The 22,217-nt window shown below is 47.6% G+C and overlaps 1 protein-coding gene across 1 annotated transcript; it reads left to right on the top strand.

Moving 5' to 3' along the window:
- Window positions 1-11,576: 11,576 nt before the first annotated feature.
- LOC101977972 (Fc receptor-like protein 6) lies at window positions 11,577-20,757 on the top strand. Its single transcript, XM_078027836.1, has 7 exons — window positions 11,577-11,920; window positions 12,411-12,695; window positions 12,843-13,124; window positions 13,510-13,635; window positions 16,794-16,913; window positions 17,653-17,718; window positions 19,883-20,757. Exons 1-7 carry the CDS (start codon window positions 11,629-11,631, stop codon window positions 20,005-20,007), a joined length of 1,296 nt encoding a protein of 431 aa, XP_077883962.1. The 5' UTR covers window positions 11,577-11,628; the 3' UTR covers window positions 20,008-20,757.
- The last annotated feature ends 1,460 nt before the right edge of the window (window positions 20,758-22,217 follow it).

Here is a 22,217-nt window from a genome sequence, read left to right as displayed (position 1 = left end):
CCTCAGCCACTGCACCCAGGTGGGATTCATGGGATTTGAGGTGGTACAGATGAAAATGCTTAGCAAAAGAACAGAGTAGAAAGAAAAAGACCAGGGTCTGCAGCACTCCTCCAAAGTCCCTGGAGGAGGGAGGTGGAGCCTGCAGAGTAACATAAAAAAGAATTACCAAGAAAGGAAGAAAAAGGGACCAGGGCTGCGGCTCAGTGGTAGAGCGCTTACCTGGCATGCGTGAGGCACTGGGTTCGATCCCTGGCACCACATAGAAATAAACAAAGCACATTGGCACGCTGGAACACGAAGGAAAGACGAATCGGAACTGGCTGAGGTAAGTGAGAGAAGAGTTGCTTTGTGCTACATAAAGATGATCTTTAATTGGATGGAACTGGGCAAGGCATGAAGTGTGGCCCCACCTAGCTGCTCTGAGAACTGAGCAGATCAATCATCTTATAACACCTGTAACCATCCATGGCACAGAAATGCAGATGGGCTCGGAATGGGGGCTCACCGTGGCTGTGGCATCAAGGGAAGAGTTGCTGGCTTGGTTTGATTGATTCTAAAATGAAAAAGACTTGACATCTTTCAGAAGCAGCTATGAAAAAGATCCAGTTGAAATGGAGTGATTGAATTCATGGGAGAGAAAATGGTAGAATAGTTTTGGGAGTATAAAGCTTATTAGAAGGTGCAATAGAATCCACCAGGCATGGTGGCACACTCCTGTAATCCCAGCAGCTTGGGAGGCTGAGGCAGGAGGATTGTGAGTTCAAAAACCAGCCTCAGCCATGGCGAGGCACTAAGCAACTAAGCAACTCAGTGAGATCCTGTCTCTAAAGAAAATACATAAAAGCACTGAGGATGTGGCGCAGTGGTCAACTGCCCCTGAGTTCAATCCCCAGTACCAAAAAATAAATGAATAAAAAGGTGCAGGGAATGTAGTTCAGTGGTTAAGCACCCCTAAGTTCAATCCCTGGTACCAAGTTTTTTAAAATAGTATTAAAGAATTCAATTTCAAGTGGAGCAATGGAACGTAAAAGGCACTGTGTTTGCAAAAATGTAATCCTCTCCACAATACTAAAGTGGGTGTCATTTATTATCAGGTTAACAAATTTAAAATCTGAAGTTTAGTGAGATTCAGTCACTGCCCCAGGTACCCCACTCAGCAAGCAGCATAAAAAGGACTGCAATCCACATTTTTTCTGATTCTATCAGAAAATTCCTATCAATTATTACTTTGATGTATCTCGGACCTCATATTGTGCTCACCGTGGGGACACAAAGATGGATTACACTTGGTCCTTGACTTTGAAAAGACCACTGACTAGAAGTGGAGAAAGACAATAAAACAAATACAATGCAGTGTGATAAATAGAATAATGGGGGAATGCTTTAAGGACACAAAGACAGCACAAAGACTATAATGTGCACGTCTTTTCCTCAACTCATGGAGGCAGGGATGGATGGGCATGAAGAGATTGTTTTTTTAAAAAAAAAAGTTAATTGGATGGAAGAAAGGTTGGATGGATGGTTGTATGGATGATTGTGTGAATAGGGAAAGAATTTTCAGTATTGATCGATTCCCTCCTTGGGGCAACTGTTGTCCATGTAGCCACAAGAGGGCGCTACAGACCTGACACAAAGTTTTCCCATTGACACCAGGTTAGAAGGAAGGGTGGGGACAGAGGGAATCAGGGTGGTGACCAGAGGTTTCAGATTCCTGCTCCTGCAGCCCAGGCCCAGAGTTTTGTTTTTCACCCTACCCCCTCATCTTTCAAGCTCCTGAGCTAAGTTCTAGGCTTTGGGTAGATTTCTCCAATTGTTCTCTTTCCAGCCTATCTCAGAAATAGTCCAAGGTCTTTCTTAGCACATGGACTGCGGGTGAGCAATGTAGCTCCAATCGCGGCAGGCTGAACAGCGGGAGTGCCCTCCCACAAATTACTTCATCTTTCTGGGCCTCACCAGGTTGGGAGGGAGGGTCTGGTGGTGTGTGGCTTCCAGACTCCCTCTTCCTTAGGGGGATAGCGAACCTTCCTCAAGCACTTCCTATTTGCCTGCCGTTGCTCTAAGACTGTGGTAGCTAAGAAGGCAACCACTAGCCACATGAAAATGATAAGTTCAAATTAAGTAAAAAAAAAAAAAATTCAGTTCCTCGTGGAGCTGGAGCGTACCTCAGTGGTAAAACACTTGCCTAACATGTACAAGGCCCTGGTTCCCATCTTGGACACTGTCAAAAAAAATAAAATAAAAATTTCCTTGGTCTTGGTAGCCAAGTTCAAGGGCTCAATAGCTACCTGAAGCCAAGAGCTACTGAAATGGACAGCCCAGAGAGCATCTCCATCATCAGAGAGTCCTACCAGATAGCACAAAGTGCTTCTCACATTCTTAGCCCATTTTATCTTCCTTACAACAATGCAGGATGTTTATTTATCCACTCCAGAGATAAGGACCCTGAGGCCCAGAAAGCTTTTAAAACAAACTTAGCCAAGGTCTCTAAGCCGATTAGTATCCAGAACAAGGATTCAAGCTCAAGTGGTTGGCTCAATGCCCACCATGTTGCTTCTATGCCCAGAGCTGCCCCAACCCAAACCTTGTGTGCTCCCCTTACCTCCTGAGAATTGGGATGACTTCTCTCGTTGCCCAACAGCTATTGTTCCTCACAGTCATTGCCCTGAATCTCACCCTGAATAATGAGGGCACAGGGCTTCAAGCCTCTGCTGCTTGAGACTCCATGTGCTATGGTCCTCCCACCTCCTTAAATAGCCGCCCCCCCCCAGCTCCCTTAGAATATGAGCATTATTGCTTGGGTCCCCTCCCTAACTCTTGGTTCAATGTCAGCCTGGGTTCTGGAAGATTCCTAACCTGGGCAGCAGTCCCCGCTGCTACTTCCCAGGGTCATTGTCATCCCCAAGGGTGAATGCAGTCACCTTTGAATGTGCAACAGCGTCTCACTTCACAAGGGGTAGAGTAAAAGCCAGGCTGCAGTTCACACACGCTCAGCTGCAGAACCCAGTGACTATAGAAGCAAACTGGGAAGGAATGTCTGCGAATCTGTATGCACACCACCACTGGTGTTTGGTGTTTGCAAGCTAGACCTTTCATGGTCACCACCACCACCACTACCACCACCCCACCACCTCCCCCCACCACCCCACCACCCCAGTCTTCTGGTCTTCTGCCACAGTTGCTATGCTGTAGGGCCTCCACTTCACCCACTGGGCCTGAAGCAGAACAAAGTTATCACTCAAATCTAAGAGATCTGTTGGCAAGAGACTGACAGAAGAAATCGATGCTGACATCTCTAGGTAAGAGAATGGGATTCCTATCCCGTTCCTTACTGCTTTTAGCTCTCTCCTGAGCATCTGAATCCCTAAAGAATGTTTCCCACACCCATCGAGTTCAGAATCTAGGGCAAGAAAACAGAGAATTTGCCCCTACTATTCCTGCCTTCAGCCATAAGCATGTCTATAATTATTTCCTAAATATATGGAACTTCCCACTTAAAGGTTTTTCCAGGAAAAACCTTACCATCAGAAAGTTCTCCGTGGTACTTACCAGACTCCTCTATTTCACCTTAAACTCAAAACGTTCTATCTTCTATCCTCAAAGAAGATGGAGATGTATGACCTCCTTCTCGGTAAGGGACCACTGAGCCATTGAGTAGTTTATATTTTTATCTATTATCAACAATGCTGTTCTGAACACTCTGTGCATGTCTTTTTTTTTTTTTTTTTTTTTATTGGGAGGTACAGTAGTGGGGACTGAACCCAGGGCCTTGCCAATGCCAGGCAAGTACTCTACTCCTAAGCTAAATCTCCAGTCCTGGTGCGTGTCTTTTGATTCCCACACTAATGCATTTCTGTTCCATTTATGGTCAGGAAAATGCTGGGTCACCAGGAATCCATATGTTTAGGCCATTTTCCAAAGTGACTGTGTCGGTTTGGGGGCCTGTGATGAGGAGGAGTGTGTGGTGAGGAAAGCTGCTCACGGGCAGTCCTTCACTGCTAGACCAGCTCCTCTCGTCACTGCGTGACTGACTGGCACAGGGAGAAGTGGAAAGAAGAGTCAGACACGGATCTGAGAGGATGGATTTGATTCTTCAAACTGGGCCCAAGAACAAGTCAGACCCTCCTTCCCCCAACCCTCTGCCACCAACACAGAGAAACAATGTAAGCAGAAAAGGGTCAATTTGAAGAGGGCTTTGGATATTTGGCACACACACAGCTTCTTCTTCTTCTTTTTTTTTTTTTTTTTTTTTTTTGTACCAGGGATGGCTGGAAAACAGAGAGAGAGGAGGAGACCAGCATCCCACAATCCCCCAGAATGATCAATGACTTCCCACTAGGCCGCCCACTAAAGGTTCCACTGCCTCCCCGTAGCACCACAGGCTGCAGACCAAGCCTTTAACCCTTGGGCCTTTGGGGGTATTCCAGATCCAAATATCGTAAAGAGGGACCTCAGAAAGCTAGAGGATTCTTGTCAGGAGAGGGTAGGCTATTTTAGAGTTTCCAGGACTGTGCTGTCTCCCAAGCCAAGAGTGGCTAAGACCAAATTCCAGCAATCTCCGGATCTTTCCAACAGGAACATCCCCCAGTCACATCTCATCTGGTTCCCTGATATGAGGTTTCTGAAGTCAGGAAAGAGTAGGAAAGCACTTATTAGCTATTTACCTGACTCCTGCATGCCTTGTGTTCAAGAAAATCAATTTATGTCATACACTTCAGCCAGAGAAAATACCACTGTGAGCTTTTCAAATTTCTTCCCCACTTCCTCTATTAAGACTATCAAGCTGCGATACCACCCAGGTTAGAAGGGCCACCCACTCACCCTGGGCCTGAGAGCTAAGTGCTCTCCACCCATTTTCTCACACCACCCCCCCCTATCCCCTGCCGTCTGACCTGCACTTCCTGCTCCGCAACAAGACAGGCAACCATGCTGCTCTGGACCACTGCGCTGTTCTTGGGTAAGTCACTGTACGTGGGCATCCCCTCCTGGGCACTGAGGACGGAAAGTCATTCCTGAGACACAAAGTTCTCGATCTTTCATTTCTCGATTCAAATGAGTTTGCAGTTGAAAAAAAAAAAGGTGCATACGCGCCAGGTTGCTTGGGGTAGATGGGCCTAGGCCCTGGGGACTCCTAAGTGTTTCCTGCCCCATCTTCATGGATCCTTGGCAGAGATGAATTAAGGAGGTAGAAAATCTCATTCTGAGGTCCACTTGTTTCACCTGATTTTTATCCAGTAAAATCAGGTTAGAATATTCATCAGGGTTATGTCAAAAGGCAGGAGAAGTTAAGAAAGGAAGTTGCGGGATGGGGTGGGAGGCATTGGTGGAGAGATCAGAGAAATGGTGAAATAAGTTCCATGCATTTTGTTCAACAATTGGGAGATGGGATTTTACAGGGTAACATAAATGCCTCTGCTTTATTTAGTCCCATTTAGCAATGACCAGACTTCTAACTTGGTCCAAAGGTTGGTGTGCCAGCCAGGCGTGGTGGCACATGCCTGTGATCCCAGCGGCTCAGGAGGCTGAGGCAGAAGGATCGTGATTTCAAAGCCAGCCTCAGCCAAAGCGAGGCACTAAGCAACTCAGTGAGACCCTGTCTCTAAAGAAAATACATAAAAACACTGGGGATGGGGCTCAGTGGTCGAGTGCCCATGAGTTCAATCCTTGGTACCAAAAAAAAAGGCTGGGGGGCCAAGTATCCAATGCCCTTTTCCAATTGACCCTTCCTTTTCTGTTTTTGTCCTTTCTCTGTGTTGGTGGCAGAGGGTTGGAGGGTGCGGGTCTGACTTGTTCTTGGGCCCAGTTTGAAGAATCAAATCCATCCTCTCAGATCCATGTCTGTCTCTTCTTTCCACTTCTCCCTGGGCCAGTCAGTCATGCAGTGACTAGAGGAGCTGGTCTAGGAGTGAAGGACTACAGTGGGGAGGGTCTCTGGTCTCCCCCAACTGCAGCCAGGTCATCACACTACACATAAAAGACAAATCTGTTCTTTTTTTTTTTTTTTCCATTGACAGTTTCTGAATTGGCCTGCTTTTTAAAAAGTTGGTTCCAATGATTTGCTTGTTGATTTGCTGTGTTTACACAGAAGTGCAAAGCTGTTCCTAAATATGAGCTCTTCCCGACAGAGTTTCTGAGAATTTAAGCCTGAGAGGAAAATGCCCATTCCACCCACTGTTCTTCCCTCTCTGCCTCTTCAACATCCCTGTGCCGCTCTCCGCATTCCATGAATGGCTATTTGGATGCATGGAAATGGCTAACACTCACGCAGCAACAGGATAGCCCAGTACCCGGGTACAATCCAATGGAAGGTTTCCAAGGGCAAGTTGCATGACCTTGTAAAAGGAACGGGCCCTTGGGCTGGGGCTATAACTCAGAGGTAGATCACTTGCCTAGCGAGCACAAGGTCCTGGGTTCAATCCCCAGAAACACACAACACACCAAGTAAAAGAATAAAAAACAGTTTTGGGACTTATCTAGATAAAACCCAAGAATGACCAGCTGACTAGCTCACGCTATAATGGAGAACCAAGCACAATCTGTTCACACTTGATGCCCAGAGACCCCAGAAAAACAGACTAAGTTATGTAACACAAGGCTGGACCTGTTAGGACCAGTTGCTGTAACTGCAAAGCCGCTATTTCCTCTCGGATGTGGATAGAAAGGGAAAAAAAAAAAAACACTAAATGTCTACTTTGTAGTGCATGCATTTCATCTAACCTTCAGAACGTCATAGGGCAGTTATTTTTAACCCTATTAAACAGTGAAGGAAACTGAGGTCCAAAATGCTTAATAATTACCCGGTAAACAAGAACAAAACAGTCCCCAAGTGCATCTGATCTCAAAACCCATACTTTCTCTATTCCACCAATTACTCTACCTCTGGCCTAGAAGTAGTTGGATTCTAATCAGGAAATGTGGGAAAATACTAATTCATTTAACCCACCTGGCAGGGTGTGGCCACAATAACTGATGGTAATTACTGCTCTTGGCTGTCAGGAATCCAGGAGGTTAGGGGCCTGACATGGGACACGCGGGTTTACGGACAAACATTAAATCTATAAACTTTAGGAGATGGGCCTTAATTTTCTTCTGAGCCAAGCATGCGGCAGCTTTCCTCCCATGTACTCACAGAGAATCCATGGCAGGGGCCATGGGCCCTCCACACAATCCTAGCAGCAATGTGGAAGTCTCCTAGCAAAACAATAAAAAGCATGTTCCACCATGGCAGAATTCAATCATTAAATAGTTCTTCACGTGAAGCTAAAATCCCTCTAATTTCGGTTAGCCTCATTTCTGTCTCATGAAGTAACTCAGAAATAAACTTGGCTCACTAAATGAAAGAAGACCACTATTGTGTCCCTACTCCATTACACCTTCTCCAGATTAGTATCTCCCAGCCCCTCAGCAACTCCTAACAAGTAACAATTTCTAGACCCCTTTCCTCCTCCTGCCTTGTCTTGACATGCTTTCTCAGTGTGCAGGAGCTGGACTTTCTTCTCCCTCCTGTAGTGGACTAATAATGCAGGCTACTGCCTCCACCGTTTGAGACTCTGAAATGCGACAATAGCTCTTGACCACTTTATCACACTGTCACCTTACCTGTCAGTCATTAGCTAAGATGCCTACACCTTCTTTATGGGAACTACGATGGGCAGATATGTTAGTCAGCTTTTGTTCTGGGCCAAAATACCCGACAAGAACTACTTAGAGGAAGAAAAGTTTATTTGGGCTCATGGTTTCAGTGGTCTCAGTCCATGACCAGCCGACACCATTGTTCTGGGTCTGAAGTGAGACAGAACATCATGGCGGAAGGGCAGGGCAAAGGTGCCACTCAGCTCCTGACAGCCAGGAAACAGAAAGTGAGGAGCCAGGGACAACACATCCAAGGGCACACCCCCAGGGACCTGCTTCCTCCAGTTACGCTTCACCTGCCTAGAGTTACTCCCCAGTTGATCCTTCAACTGTTAATGAATTAATCCAGCGAATGGATTTATCCACTGACGAGGTCAGAATCCTCATCATCTGAAAACCCCACCTCTGAACACTGCAGAACTGGAGATCATGCTTCCAAAGCATGAGCTTCTCAGAGGACATTCCAGATCCAAATCACAGCAGCACACAACATCCATTCTGTATGTTCCTGGTTGGCTGCTGGCTTGATTACACAAAGCAATTCTGCCATCACAACTCCAAGGTCCTGCAGTACCAGGGGGCAGCAAGTCATCAGGATTCAAACGAGCTCATCTGAAGTGGCTCTATGCTCTCTGGTTACCTTCTTTCTTGTTATAGGCTTTGGTAACCTCAACCCTGTTTTTGCAGCACATTGTAGCTGCAAAATTGTTTTCCGGGGAGGAAGGGAAAATGGGGGAGTCATAACTACAGAATAAGTCCTCAGTCACTCTGAGTTCAGCCTCCTTTCTGCTTTTCAATAATGTTACGACCATTTTCACAGGCAGTGTGTCACTGCAACCTTCACAACCGTCCTGTAAGAAAAAAGAGTTATCATTCCCATTACATAGGATTTGACAGACCAGGAATTGGAGGCTCTTGGAATTTAAACTTGTTGGTGGGGGAGGAAGTGGGTACTGGGGATTGAACCCAGGGGTACTTTATTACTGAGCTACCTCCCCAGCCCTGTTTGTTTGTTTGTTTAGTGGTTCTGGGAACTGAGCCCAAGGGTGCTTTACCACTGAGCTACACCCCCACCTCTTTTTTATTTTTTTTTTTTGAGATAGAATCTCTCTAAGTTGCCTAAGCTGTCCTCAAATTTGCAGTCTTCCTACCTTAGCCTCCCAAGTTCCTGAGATTACAGGCATGCATCACCATGCCCAGCAGAATTTAGACAATTTGTCCAAGGTCGCACAAAAAGAGGCAGATTCAAGAGTTCAGCCTATGTCATCTGCTTCCAAATGCATGATTTCTACTACAACAAGAAAAAAGAGACACCCAGTTCTATATAGGAACTGACACTAAACTGAATTAAAAAATCAAGTTAAAGGGCTCCATCTGTATTCAAAATAGTGTGGACAGCATGAGTGGTAGCATAGTGATAGTGGGTTTAAGATACCCCTTCCAAGACCATTCTTGCATCTCTCAGTGTCCTAGGACCTTGGAGAACCTAAGACATGTCAGCAATGAAAGACACAAATAGACTTCACTTAGCCCCGCAATCATTCATTGTTTCATCCCTTGTCCCAAAGTCCAGCTTTCTTTCCAACTATGTCCCTCAATTTGGGGTCCTCCATCCCTTGAGTTATTCATACCCATCTTACTGTAATCTGTCCTCTTAAAACTTAGCCACTCTTCCCAGATCATCTATTCTCCTCAAACAGGCAGGCTTTTAGGACAGGCATGGTGGAGCACACCTGTAGTCCCAGTGACTCAGTTGGCTGAGGCAGGAAGATCACAAGTTCAAGACCAACCTTAGCAACTTAGCAAAGTCCTCAGCAACTTAGTAAGACTCTGTCTCAAAGTTTAAAAAAAAATTAAAGAGGACTGGCATTATGGCTCAATGGTAAAGCACCCCTAGATACCCAGTACCCACAGCACACGTGCACGTGCGCGAACACACACACACACATACACACACACAAAATCAGGCATTTGAAACTCTAACACAGTGTTCAAGGTACAAGCATGGTATGTGCTGCATCTAGCTCATTTGTAGTTCTCTCATTTATCTGAGCTGCCTGACCATGTCCCACATCTTTAATGATCGCTCCTTCAGAGAACCTTCCTCCTCAATCTGATCGCTTCCATACTCTTTCCCAGAGCTCTGTGGACTTATTGGGGAAATGGGATTTGGCCTTGGCATATGGGTTCTAGTTCTATATGCATAGGCCCTTCTGCCCATTAGAGCAAGAGTCTAGTCCTATATGTTCTACTTTCTTGATCCCTATCCAACACAACTGGTCACAAAGGAAAGAATTCATGCATTTATTTGACGAATGCTTACTGAACACAGATAACGTTCCAAAAAAAGGTCCTGGGCATGAGGAACATGAAGACAAGCAAAGTCCCTTCTCACATTCTAGACAGAGGAAGATAGGTAATAACATGCTGGCAATTTAACCAAGAAAACCAATTCAAATACTGATAAGCACTCTGACGACAGTACAACAGCACATCATCACAGTGACCGGGAAGAACGATTTTGACTGTGGTCCCAGGGAAGACCTGTCTAAAGAGGCAACATTTGAACTGAGATAGGGCAGAGAAATTCAGGGAGTGGACTCATCATAAACAGTGATTGGTTAAATGGTTGGGTGGGCGAGTGGTTGGGTGGCTAGCTGGGTGACTGGGTGTCTGGGTGACTGGGTGTCTGGGTGACTGGGTGGTAAGTGATTAGGTGGCTTAGTTGTTGGGTGTCTGAGTAGTTGGGTGGCAGCATGACGAGGTGGCTGGGTGGCTTGTTGGCTTAGTGACTGTGGGTGGCTGTGTGCCTAGGTGGCTTGATGGCTGGGTGTCTGGGTAGCTAGATAGCTGGATGACTTAGTGGTTGGATGGTTCAGTAGTTAGTTGGTTGGTTGATTGACTATGAACATAAGCAACCAATGAAGTAGAGTCCTCCCAGTATGAAAATTCTGATATTTAATCAAATCATATCATTTTTCCCTCTAGCAGTTTCCTGTGTTGGAAATAATGGTAAGTCTTACCCACATCTTTTCTGACCCCACATGTGTCTCTGGGCATGTTCTGTGGTTCTGGGGAGAGACTTCAAACTAATACTTGGAGCTGACGGAAAGAGGAGTAGTGGGGAAGCAGGGCCCATCCTTTAGGAACCCTGTGAACATCCCTACTTTGCTCCTGGGGTGGGAACAGGGGGTCCTAAGCATGCAGGGAAATCCAGGCCAAAGCAAGATGTGCTGGGGCTCACCTCAGGGCTCCCTGTTTGATCACTCATCATTACTCTCAGGCCATTAATCCTGGTTCCTAAGACCATCTGGGACTAGTGGGTATCTGGCCTGATAAAGAGGTACAGCCTGGGGACAGGCCCAGCCTAGTATGTACTGCAGATGAGGCCTGAGCCCTGATCTTCTCTCGTCCGTCCGTGTCAGGCCACAGAATGTATTCTAATAAGAAAAGCAGAGAGAATAAATCTCTTCCGTGACTGATGGAAGATGAAGCCCACTCCTGAGGATGGGCCTGGGGAAGCCTGACCCGGAAAGCAGGAGGGAGAAAACCCAAGCCATAGCACCTCTGACACCCCAGGCCACCAGCTCCTCTCTGGTGGGCAGGGATGCAGCTCTTACCAGCCACGAAGGCTGCAGAAAGTGTCACATTGGGGCAGCTGGGGACCAAAAAGCCAATCAAAGGAAGTTGAGATGGAGACAGAAGGTCTGAGGCAAGACGATGGGTGACTCAGCCAAACTTCTCAAGGTGGAATAGAGGAAAACGCAATACGCCAGGAGAAAAAGAGTGTGGGAAAGGAAGAAAGCCAGAGAGAGGAGAAAGGGGAGGGAGAGAGGAGAAGAATAAAGAAAGGCAAGAGGAAGGAGAGGAGAAGAAAAAGACGTCAAGGTCCTGTCGGGTCTGCTCTGGCCGGACTGGAGAATCGAGAGCTAGCAAGGGCTGGGAGGTCTTAGCTGGGGGTGGAGAGGGGAAACTGGGCTGACGGACGGCAGCCCCAGGATGACCCTGTGCCTGTGTCTCCCAGTCTTGCTGGACCTTCAGTTCCTGCCGGACCCTGTATTTGAAGGAGAGGTCTTGACTCTGAAATGCCAGGGATGGATGCACACACAGCTGTCCCAGGTGACGTTCTACAAAGATGGAAAACCCCTGGATTGCTCTAAGAACCACCAAGTTTGCTTTATAGAGACAGCAACAGTGAAAAACAGCGGTCAGTATAGCTGCAAAGGACAGAAGACGTATACCACACGCTGGCTCACGTACACCTCAGAGGCCATCATGGTTCAAGTCCAAGGTGAGTCACCACCTCAGAGGGGTTGGTGGGGCAGTAGGATGCTGCTCAGGGATCCAGTCTCTAGAGGTCAGTAGCCCTCTGGGCAGGACTCTTCTCTCTGACTACCCCTGATGTGGGGCCAGTGCTTGGGGTCCCAAGGGTTCCTGATGGTGTCTGAATGTCCTCCTCACCCCCACGGGCCATGTCTGGAGCCAGGGGAAGGAGGGTGAATTGGAAAGAGCCCTGGCCCAGCTTAGTCACTCGTTCTTTTTCTCCGTGGACCAGATGACTGCTAAGGGGCCTTCTGGCTCTGACTCCTGGGATTCCCGAGGGCTTGCTTGGCTATGTGGGAGTTGTTCCAGAGCTGGTGGGTGGGGACAAGAAGACAGGTCCTGGGGATGGAGCCGTCTCCCGTGTGGGTCAAGGAGCTGCAGCCTGAGCTCAGTCCTCGGCCTCCAGGGCCTCATTGTCCAGGACTCCCCTCCTGAGCCCTGGGCCTGTGTCTTCCCAGAGCTCTTCCTGCCTCCTGTGCTGAGTGCCATCCCCTCTCCTGAACTTGGCGAGGACAGCCCATTGACCCTGAGATGTCAGACGAAGCCGCATCCCCAGAAGTCCACCTGGCAGCTCTTCTTCTCCTTCCATAAGAATGGCCACACCTTGCAGGAAAGGAGTCTCCACCAAGAGCTCTCCATCCCAGAAGTCAAGGAGAGAGACTCTGGGCTTTACTGGTGTAAGGTGGCCCTTGAGGGTCACAGGGTCCAGAAACAGAGTCCTCCGCTGGAGATCAAGGTGCAGGGTAAATGGGTGAGGGAAGGGGCCACAGTCCCCAGGGTTCCAGGCGGCAGGCAACAGGACCCCTGGGGAGTGGGGGAGGGTCCCACGGGAGGAGGGGCCCTGGAATCTGACAGTCAGGCTGACTTTTCTACCCCATGTGCTGTCCCAGCTCCTGTGTCTCGTCCTCTGCTCACTCTGCAACCCAGGGCTGCTGGCCTTGCTGTGGGGGACGTGGTGGAGCTCCTCTGTGAGGCTGAACGGGGCTCCCCTCCCATCCTGTACTCGTTCTATCTCAACGGGGAGATCCTGGGGAACTACTCCGCTCTCCACGGGGAAGCCGCCCCCCTTCGCTTCCTGCTGAAGTCAGAGCAGGACGCTGGGAACTACACCTGTGAGGCTGAGAACACCATCTCCAGAGCCAGCAGTGGGCCTGTAAAGCTCTCTGTGAATGGTACGTTTGGTCCCCACACCAGGCTCTGAGCCCCAGAAACCTGGCAAGAGTCTGATCACACTCCTCTGTGCACTTCCGATCACACCCAACACGATGATGGGCTCGGGGCAGGCTCTGCATGACTGAGATGGGCCCCCACAGAAGGAACTGTCCACTGAACCTGGCAGGGAGTGGGGGACCTTGTTTGGCGGGGGGTGGGGGAGGTTATATGGTCACCCATGACACTACCTGATTATACAGGTATCCTCTGAGCCATCCTTCATTCCGGGACCCTATGTTTCCCCTAAAGTCAATCATTCTGCCTCTCTCTGTGCCAGTCTGGGTTGCATTTCTGAAATTCATCCTCAAGGCTCATGGTCACCTCTCCTCCCTCCCCCCCCCCCAGGTTCTCAAGACATGTCCACCTTTATCAGCAGCAACCAGCTGGTTGCCTGGCTCCTTGCATGTGTGCTGGGCCTGATGGTCATTGCTGCTGGACTTCTAGCTTATTTCAGACCTTGGAGGAAAGCTGGTTAGTAACTCTTTGGGTTTCCTGCGTGGCTGAATCCCTAGGCCAGGCACTGCCCAGCCTTTGAGAAGCCAGCACTTGTCGAGATCAGACACTGTCTCCTCTTGAGTGTTGGGTGGGAGGAGGGATTTCTCTTCCCATGTCATACAAAAGAGCACGTGGAGGGACACACACAGCATCCAGAACATACGCGCACACACACACACAGACACTCTATCTCACATGCCCACAGGCATACAGGGAGGCACAGTACACACAACTGAACACTAACCTGAACAGAAGCACAGATGAAGGGATTCTTCCAAGCCAAATGTGATGTACATCCCTGTCCTTCGCGTTAAAAAAAAATCATTTGTGGTCATAAATATGACTGAAAAGAAACCAAGGCCTCCAACTCTCTCATTAAACTCAGCAGAGGTCTGGTGAGCTAATAGAACAGAATGAAAAAATGAGACCTACAGTGCATATGTGCTCTCGCTCTCTCTCTCTCTCTCTCTTTCATACACACACACACACACACACACACACACCTCTTGAATAGTGTTGTTCATGAATTTTGACTCATCTAAAATGAAACATGACAGAGAGGCTGAGCGATGGCCTTGTCCCAACACAGCTGTTTACTAGTTCCGTAGCCTTAGGCCAGTTCATTCTAAGACTCACCGAATCGTCTTCCTCTCAGGGATGTTGTGAAGATGCAAGTTAATGAGACATCGTGTATCTCCTGCCTAACGTGTTTGATTGGCAGGTAGCAGGTGCTTAGCAAGTCCTCGTTCCAGTCCGAGCAGACGACCCCAGCAGGTTCCACAGGCTGCCCTTTCTCCTGCTGTTCGTTTTCTAGTTCCTCTAATCCAATTCACCAAAAATCAAAGGCTTGGTTAAAACTCTGACATTGAGGATTCTATAGAGAAGGAGTGAAAATAATCAGAGACGTAGAATTCAGAGGCCACCTATTAATTTTGATACCCCAGATTCCTCTTCTTCCTGTCCTGGTGATGATGATGCAGCCTGGTGACGAGCATTGGCTTTCAGAGCCGTCACTTTGGGTGGCTACATATTTATCCCAACTCATCCACGTTCCCTTCAGGTCACATTTAAAGGAATAGGTATCAGTGCCAGAGCTGTTCGGTGCCTGTGTGTTCCTGGGGCTTTACCTCTGCCTACAGGGGTTCAAATTAACCCTACTTTCTCCTCCACTGGGGCAGTGTTCCTATTTTCTACTTGTCTAGGGCAAAAGCGAAAGCACTCATAGACCTCCAAAGCTAGATTGACTTATTCAAGCGTTCAGCTCCCACTGTTAAGATATGAGTGAGAAGTTGTCCCAGAGCAGAGCCACCCAAGGTGGTCAAGGAATACCACCCAGTCATTAGTCCAAAGCTGTCCTTGACCGTCAACCAAGTTATCTGCAAGGTGCTCTCCCCAGCCCCAGCCTCTCGCCTCAGCAGTTAGGGTTTGAGCTATCCTTCAAGTTCCTCTCTCCTTTTGAATGTTCTCATCAGTTCACAGTTTTTACCCACCCAACAGCAGGAGAAGGGGCACTCCTTCCCACTAGTCTTAAGTCTGCAGGCTACATTTGCTTTCAGGTGTCTCTATAAGGTAGGAGAAGGTGGAGACAGACCCAGAACAGGGTGGGGAGACTGCTGGACCAAGGGACCACAAACCAAAGATCTGTGAGTCCCATCATCCCTGCCTCTATAATAAAGCCTCCCCGATGGCCCAGCTTGGCCTCAGAAACACAGGCATTTCTGTCCACTTATCTCTGGATCAGAGTACTAAAGGCAGGTAACATATACAGCCACCTCCCTCCCCAGCCCCAGACAAGACACGCTCCAGGGGCCCATCCCTCATGCAAACAGGACTCCTGGTGGTGCTCCTGATATCTCAGATTCTCAGGAGCACAGAATACACTTTAGAACATTACTCAAAAAGCCACTTTCAGCCCCAATTCCACAGCCACACAAGAAAAAAAAAAACAGTCATTTTAACAGCTTTATTCTTCTTACCCTCCTCTACAAGACTCTCAGCTATTTCCAGAGAGCATATCCATTGCTCAACTACAAAAGCCACAAACAAAACATCCAAAGGACTGAATGTCTGAAGGCAGTTTTTCCAAAACGTATTGACCAACGATGGTGTCATTGTCACGTACGAGTACACTTCAAAGCAGCATTCACCCACATGTTCAAGTTTGGGGTGTTTGTTTAAAAGTGTTCATTTTACTACTCGTCACACCTCCCATAAAACAGAGTTCCATCCAGTTCATGGAACTCTTCATTGGAGGGAGACTCAGAATCACAGCCCTGGCAGATGAGCATTAAGGGAAGTTTAATAACCAGGGGCCCCGTCTGAGTCGCCATAAATGCCCTCTTGGTTTTACAGGAGGGGCCTTTTCCACAGGTGCTACCTGGTGACTGTGGTGCCTTCTTGATGTTAGAGCTAATGAGCACGTCTCGGGCGCTAGGCAGAAACCAAGCGTTCTGGAATCCACAGGTGACACAGTTCCTGCCCCAGCAGTTAATTTTCCATTCTGGAAGCACCTACTCTCTAAAGGCAGAATGCTAGGGGAGAAAAAAGCACACAGACCTAGCTTCTGATTTCCCCAATGACTGTGACCTTGAAGAAGTCACCTGGGTCGGCCTCAGTCGCCTCATCAATCAAATGGAGATAACAGTATCCACCTTTGCGAGATGATCATAAACAATACCAAGCATCAAAGACTTAGTAAGGGAGACTTTTGGAAGTCCAACTACTGCTGGTCACTGGGCGAAGTGCTTTAGTATGAAGGAGACATTTTACATGACATTCCCAGTCCAGGGTCTGGCACATAGTAAGTGGTCAACCTTATCAGCTTTTCCTCCTTCCCAGAAGTGGCCTAGCTTGTGGGTCTGGGCCCTTTCTGTACAAGGGTGTGACCCATCCTTCTTGACCCTGCTTCCTCCAGCTGGTGATTCCCATGGAGCCATCCTACCCTCTAGGGTATTTTTCAAAAGAAACATCCCATAAAAATGAATCGTGTCCAGACCTGTGAATTAAGCCTCATAAACCAGCCAGCCGCAGGCCTCGGGCAGCTCCGCCACCATCCTCCTCACAGACTTTCTGTCCCCACTCTTCCACCTGCCCTGTGAGGGAGGCTCAGGAAATTGTGCCTGTGTGTCTCCTAGGGACCCTTCCATCCCGGAATCTACCCTCAGCTCCAGGAGGAGAGCAGTGCCCGCTGTATGCAAATGGTAAGGACGTCCAGCAGGACCACCCCCAGTCCAGGAAGTGGACAAGGGCCTCTTGTTGATGTAGGAGGTCTCCCTGAGCCCAGAGTTTTCTAGAATCTGAGTCATCTGGGAGAGGAAGATGACAGCCTCAACGGAGAGTCTGAGCAATGAGTGCTGTGGAGCTGGCGATGGGAGAGGGAGGCCGAAAGGGAGCCAGGACTCCAGGGAAGAAGGCAAGGAGGGTTTAGACCAACGGTCAGCAAATCATGGCCCATGGGCCAAACCTGGCCTGCTGCCTGTTTTTGTAAATGTAAAGTTGTATTAGAACACAGCCACATTCATTTTTTCTTACATATTTTATAAATCTACTATCACACTATAAAGTTGAATAATTGCAATAGAAAAGATACAACCTAGTCTGGGCTTGTAGCTCAGTGGTTGAGCGCTTGCCTCGCAGGCGTGAGGCGTTGGGTTCGATCCTCAGCACCACATAAAAATAAATAAATAAAACAAAGATATAAAAAAAAGAAAGAAAGAAAAGATACAACCCACAAAGCCTAAAACATTTACTGTTTTTTCATATAAATGTTTGTCCACCTTTGGTTTAAACAGGCTAGGAAAACTGCTAAAGTCTGTTGAGGGGGGCAGGCCCCTGACAGGATGAATACCCCCACATTACTGATAGGTCTCCACAGCTAGTTATCACCAGGACAGAGCCCCTGACGGGATTCTCTCTGTAAGTGTCTTCAAGACACTCACGGCTGGAGGTGGGAGAGTCAAGTAAATCCCATTTAAACTTCCTTCCTTCTTCCAGTACCTTACCAGAAAGACAAAGGTGAAAATGTTACCTACTCTCTGGCGCATACCAAGAGGAAAGAAGGTGAGTGAACTGTGGCCAAGCTTGGAAGTCCTGGGACTAGGATGCAAGTGTGTAATTATTCCCATTACCACCACCAGTACTACTGTTACCAACACCACCTCACTAACCACCGCCACCCCCTTATTCATGACCACCATCACCATGACCACCAGCACAATCATCATCACCACCAGTTTTGCTACCATCATCAACATTACCATAACCACCACCAGCCTGTCCTTCACTATCCTGATCACTACCGCTTTCCATCAGGATCACCATCAATCCCTCCCTCACTACCACCAGCACCACTTTCATCACCATCACGACCATCTTCATCACCATCACAACCACCGCAAACTCCTTCACAACAATCATCCCCTACAAACCACCACTCTAATAAGTCATGTAAACTCTCCGAGTCTAATCTATAAAATGAGGACAATGTCTAAAGACTCCTAGAAGTTGTTAGGAATAGAACCTGGGTTGTAGAAGTCAATCTTAAAGATTGGCATGTAACAGATATTCAAAAACAGGGAATTGTTTGTTGTTGTTGTTGTTGTTGTTGTTGTTAATTGCTCACCTGTTCTAATATTTCAATTCCTGGTCTTTAAAAATGGTTGCACTCAGCCTCTCCTTCCCATGAAGGAGACTGTAGGGAATGGACAGCCAAGGTATCTCAACTCAGGAGTAATTCTCCAGAACCTGGCTGGTTACTGCCCAAAGCATTGCCAGTGCATGAGAAGCAAACACAGACCCAGTTCTTTCCTGATAAGAGTTACAATGATCCAGGCATGATGGTGCATGTCTGTTATCCCAGCAGCTCAGGAGGCTGAGGCAGAAGGATTGCAAGTTCAAAGCCAGCCTCAGCAACTTAGCAAGGCACTTATCAACTCTGCAAGACCCTGTCTCTAAGTAAAATATAAAAAAGGGCTGGGGATGTGGCTCAATGGTCCAGCACCCTGGGTTCAACCCTCAGTACAAAAAAAAAAAAAAAAAAAAGAGTTACAATAAGGACCTAAACATAAGAAAGAAAAAGGAACCCCCCAAATATCTGGTTTTCGTTGGCAAATTAAAAATCTGACCACTTTTAACCCTAATAGGAAAACAAAGGGTAAAGGTATGATTTGAGGGCTGAGGTGGGGTTGATGTTCGGCTTCCAATTCATACCTACCCTAGATAGGCTTCTTTGCTGTGTGGGATTTGAAACTTAAAATAAGGAGAGGATATTATATTCCAGGATGATTAGGAAATATGCCACAGGATCTCTTATCAATGAGAGAATCTTTGAAGTTTCTAAAGACTCACTATGTACCTACAGTTCCTGATTCAACCAAAAGTGACAGATTTCTCATCCTAATATGAAGATGAATTCATAATCCCTACTTTGCAAGATTAACGTGAGGTTCCATATAATAAATATAATCCTCATACTTCAAAGGTTGCCATTTATACAGTAGGAGTCTAATATGGTGGTTATTTTAAAGGCATTTTTATTTTATTTTTTTATTGTTGGTCGTTCAAAACATTACACAGTTCTTAATACATCATCTTTCACAGTTTGATTCAAGTGGGTTATGAACTCCCAACTTTACCCCGTATACAGATTGCTGTTTCACATCAGTTACACTTCCATTGATTGACATATTGCCTTTCTAGTGTCTGATATATTCTGCTGTCTGTCCTATTCTCTACTATCCCCCCTCCCTTCCCCTCCCCTCCCCTCCCCTTTTCTCATCCCTGTTTAATGTAAATCTTCTTCTCAAGTCATCTCTTCTGAGTCTCATTATAACCACTGGCCATCGTGAGGAAGTTATTATTAACTTTTGTTGTTGGTGGTGGTGGTGTTGGCCTGGGGCCACACAATTGGTGATTAGGGTCAGATTAGGACTAGAACCCACGTCTCCCAACCCCTACCTAGTTCTGTCTGTTTTCATATTGAGTATAAGTTAAAAATGTGATCTCCTGGGCTGGGTTTATGCTCTCTGGAGGAAGAGAGATGGCGTGGAGGAGGTGGGGAGGAGATGTGTCTCTGAGCATGGGTGCCCTGACCTGAGTTCCTCTGTCCCCCACAGCCAGGCCTGTGGAAAAGTTCCCCTCCCAGAGGGGAGGCAGACGGATCCCTGCTCTTTCCCTGCCCTCTGTCTTACATCTGCTTCCTCATCCTGATCCAGCACTCCCGCAGGACAATTCTGTCTACACAGAGACGACACACTCTCGGCCCAAGAAACGTCCTGCAAAGAATTGAATCCAAGAAGCCAGGCACACCGAGATCTCTTCGTTGACTGCAAGGATGTGCTGTACCAGTGATGGCATCCCCTCCCCCCAGCCTATACCCACACCCAGCCTCCGCTGCTCCCCGGGCAGTCAGGGGTCTGTTCCTGAGTCCAGCAGTGAGAGAGTCCCTGGGCCCTTACACGGGTCAGAAACTCCTGAATTGTGGGCTCCCCTCTCAACAGAAGGCCATCAATGGGGTGGGAAGGGACATCCCCTCCAGTACACACATTTAGGTGGCAGAAGTGACACTGGACACAGCCACAGATGTCTTATTTCCACACAAGTGAAATAGTTTCCTGAAAGAGAGAAATATTTCATACACACATACAGAGAGAGAGAGAGAGAGAGAGAGAGAGAGAGAGAGAGAATGCTCGAGCATGAATTCGTCTTGACCCTGAAAGGAAAAAGCATCAATCTCCACATCCCAGAAGACTGGTCCTGGGGCAGGCAGCTCTGTAATGAATTTTAAGCTGCTGCCAAGAACCATGAGTGACCACAAAGCTAAGGAGCCTCTCCCAGGTCCAGCAAGACCAAGGTCAGCCAGGAAAGTTTCTGGCCCAGATACATCATAGAATTCTTGACAACGGGGCCCAGAGCCCTCCAGGTACCAAGGACTCTGCCTTTACCTGCAGCCCCATTTCTGTTCCCAGCCCTTCCAGTTCACCAAAGACAGAACTGAGGCTGGCCCAGAGCCCCCGTGTGAGCCCCTTACTGGTTTAAAAAGATACGTGGTTGTAAAATGCATTCTGTTAATAGAAATACATCAATTCCTTTTGTATTGGTCATCATGGTCCGTGGTTTGCAATGCCTGACAGTGTGGTTTGGTTTGTTCAAGGAGGTCGCACTTCTTGATTCCTGAGAGTGGTCTAAGGGTTAGTTACACTTGTTCCTGCAAGGCCCTGGCCTGGCTTCATAGGCTCCTGCTGTTGGAACTGCAGAAAGCGAAGTTCATCTTACAGATGGAGACCACACCAGACCCCCACCTTCACTGCCTGTGAAGGAGGCATCAACTTTATCGGAGAGCTCTGGGCTCTTACATCTGAGCTACTAATTCCGTGTCCCTGGGACAAGTGGCATTGACATCACCTGGGAGCTAATTAGGAAGGCAGCCACCCAGATCTCCTGAATGGGAATCTGCATGGCAACAAGATCTCCAGGTGATGTGCATGCAGATTAACAAGATAGATTCTGGAAGTACATCCACTCACTCATCTCTGGGTGCTAAATTACCTGTGGTTCTATTCCAAATGAAGACAGAGAGACTTGGAGCTAGTAAGACAACCCATGCTTGCTTTTTTTTTTTTTTTTACTTCTATCTCCTTTCCTCCCTCCCTCCTCCCACTCCATCCTCTCAACATCTTCTTCTTCCTCTTCCTCATCCTCCTCCCTATCTCTCTCGTTGCCTGTCCAGAACACACTCCCCTTTTTGAACAATCAGAGATCCTGCTGGAGAGACAGAGGAGCACAAGCCAGATAATCTAGAAGCACAGGGTCTCCGTGGGTCAGCTGGGATGCACCCCCAGAACCCCAAGCCCTTGCCACACCCTCTATGGAAGAATCAACCCCTTATAAAAAGCCCAAAAGGAGCACATGTCAGGTCATGAAGGGAGACACCGATGGTGGGGAGCAGGAAGGAACCAGCCCTTCCCGTTGACCCACAGACCCTGCCCCCAAACAGCAGCACTACACAATATGTGACCCCCCCCAAACTGGTGCCAGTCTGTAAATTGCTTTTTTTTACTAATCCAGGACAAGATAAGCAGAAAAATTACAGCAAGAATTGAGAAACTTTTATAGCAATCTGACAGAGTAATTTTATGTTTGTTTAACACAATCATAAAAAATTAGGGCTCGTCTTTTGTATGCATGTCTCTTTTTTATTTCATTTTTCTAGTAATTTGCTTTTATTGTATTCTACAAAAAGTACAGGTCCACAATGGATTGGAAATATAAAAGAAAAACGGGTTCTTCCGCGCAGACGGGTCAGAAGCCCTATCTACACACCCACTCACACACTCTCCCCTGACCTGGCTGCTCAGGCACTGGCTCTCTCTCCCTAGAACCTCTCCCCACCTCCAGCTCTACTTGCACAGCTGACAACATCATTTTCCCTGTGTTTAAAAAAAGAATGAAATGGTATTTTTCAAAGTGAACCATTACAAAGAAAACTGAAGCAGGGCGGGGGTGGGGGGAGAACACAGAGAAAGTCGAGTTTTCAGAGATGGGCACGCTTTTCAGCCCAG

The sequence above is a fragment of the Ictidomys tridecemlineatus genome, chromosome 11 (assembly GCF_052094955.1).
Source record: "Ictidomys tridecemlineatus isolate mIctTri1 chromosome 11, mIctTri1.hap1, whole genome shotgun sequence".
In the NCBI taxonomy this organism is placed as follows: domain Eukaryota; kingdom Metazoa; phylum Chordata; class Mammalia; order Rodentia; family Sciuridae; genus Ictidomys; species Ictidomys tridecemlineatus.
Note: the sequence above shows the minus strand (reverse complement) of the source record. Positions and strands in the feature narration are given on the sequence as shown.

What these genes read in the sequence shown, in the direction of transcription:
- LOC101977972 (XM_078027836.1), top strand. Translation starts at nt 11,629, where the DNA reads ATGACCCTGTGCCTGTGTCTCCCAGTCTTGCTGGACCTTCAGTTCCTG. An exon ending in TGTAAAGCTCTCTGTGAATG is followed by an intron (nt 13,125 to 13,509) that starts GTACGTTTGGTC and finishes CCCCCCCCCCAG; the next exon opens with GTTCTCAAGACATGTCCACC. An exon ending in GCATACCAAGAGGAAAGAAG is followed by an intron (nt 17,719 to 19,882) that starts GTGAGTGAACTG and finishes GCACTCCCGCAG; the next exon opens with GACAATTCTGTCTACACAGA.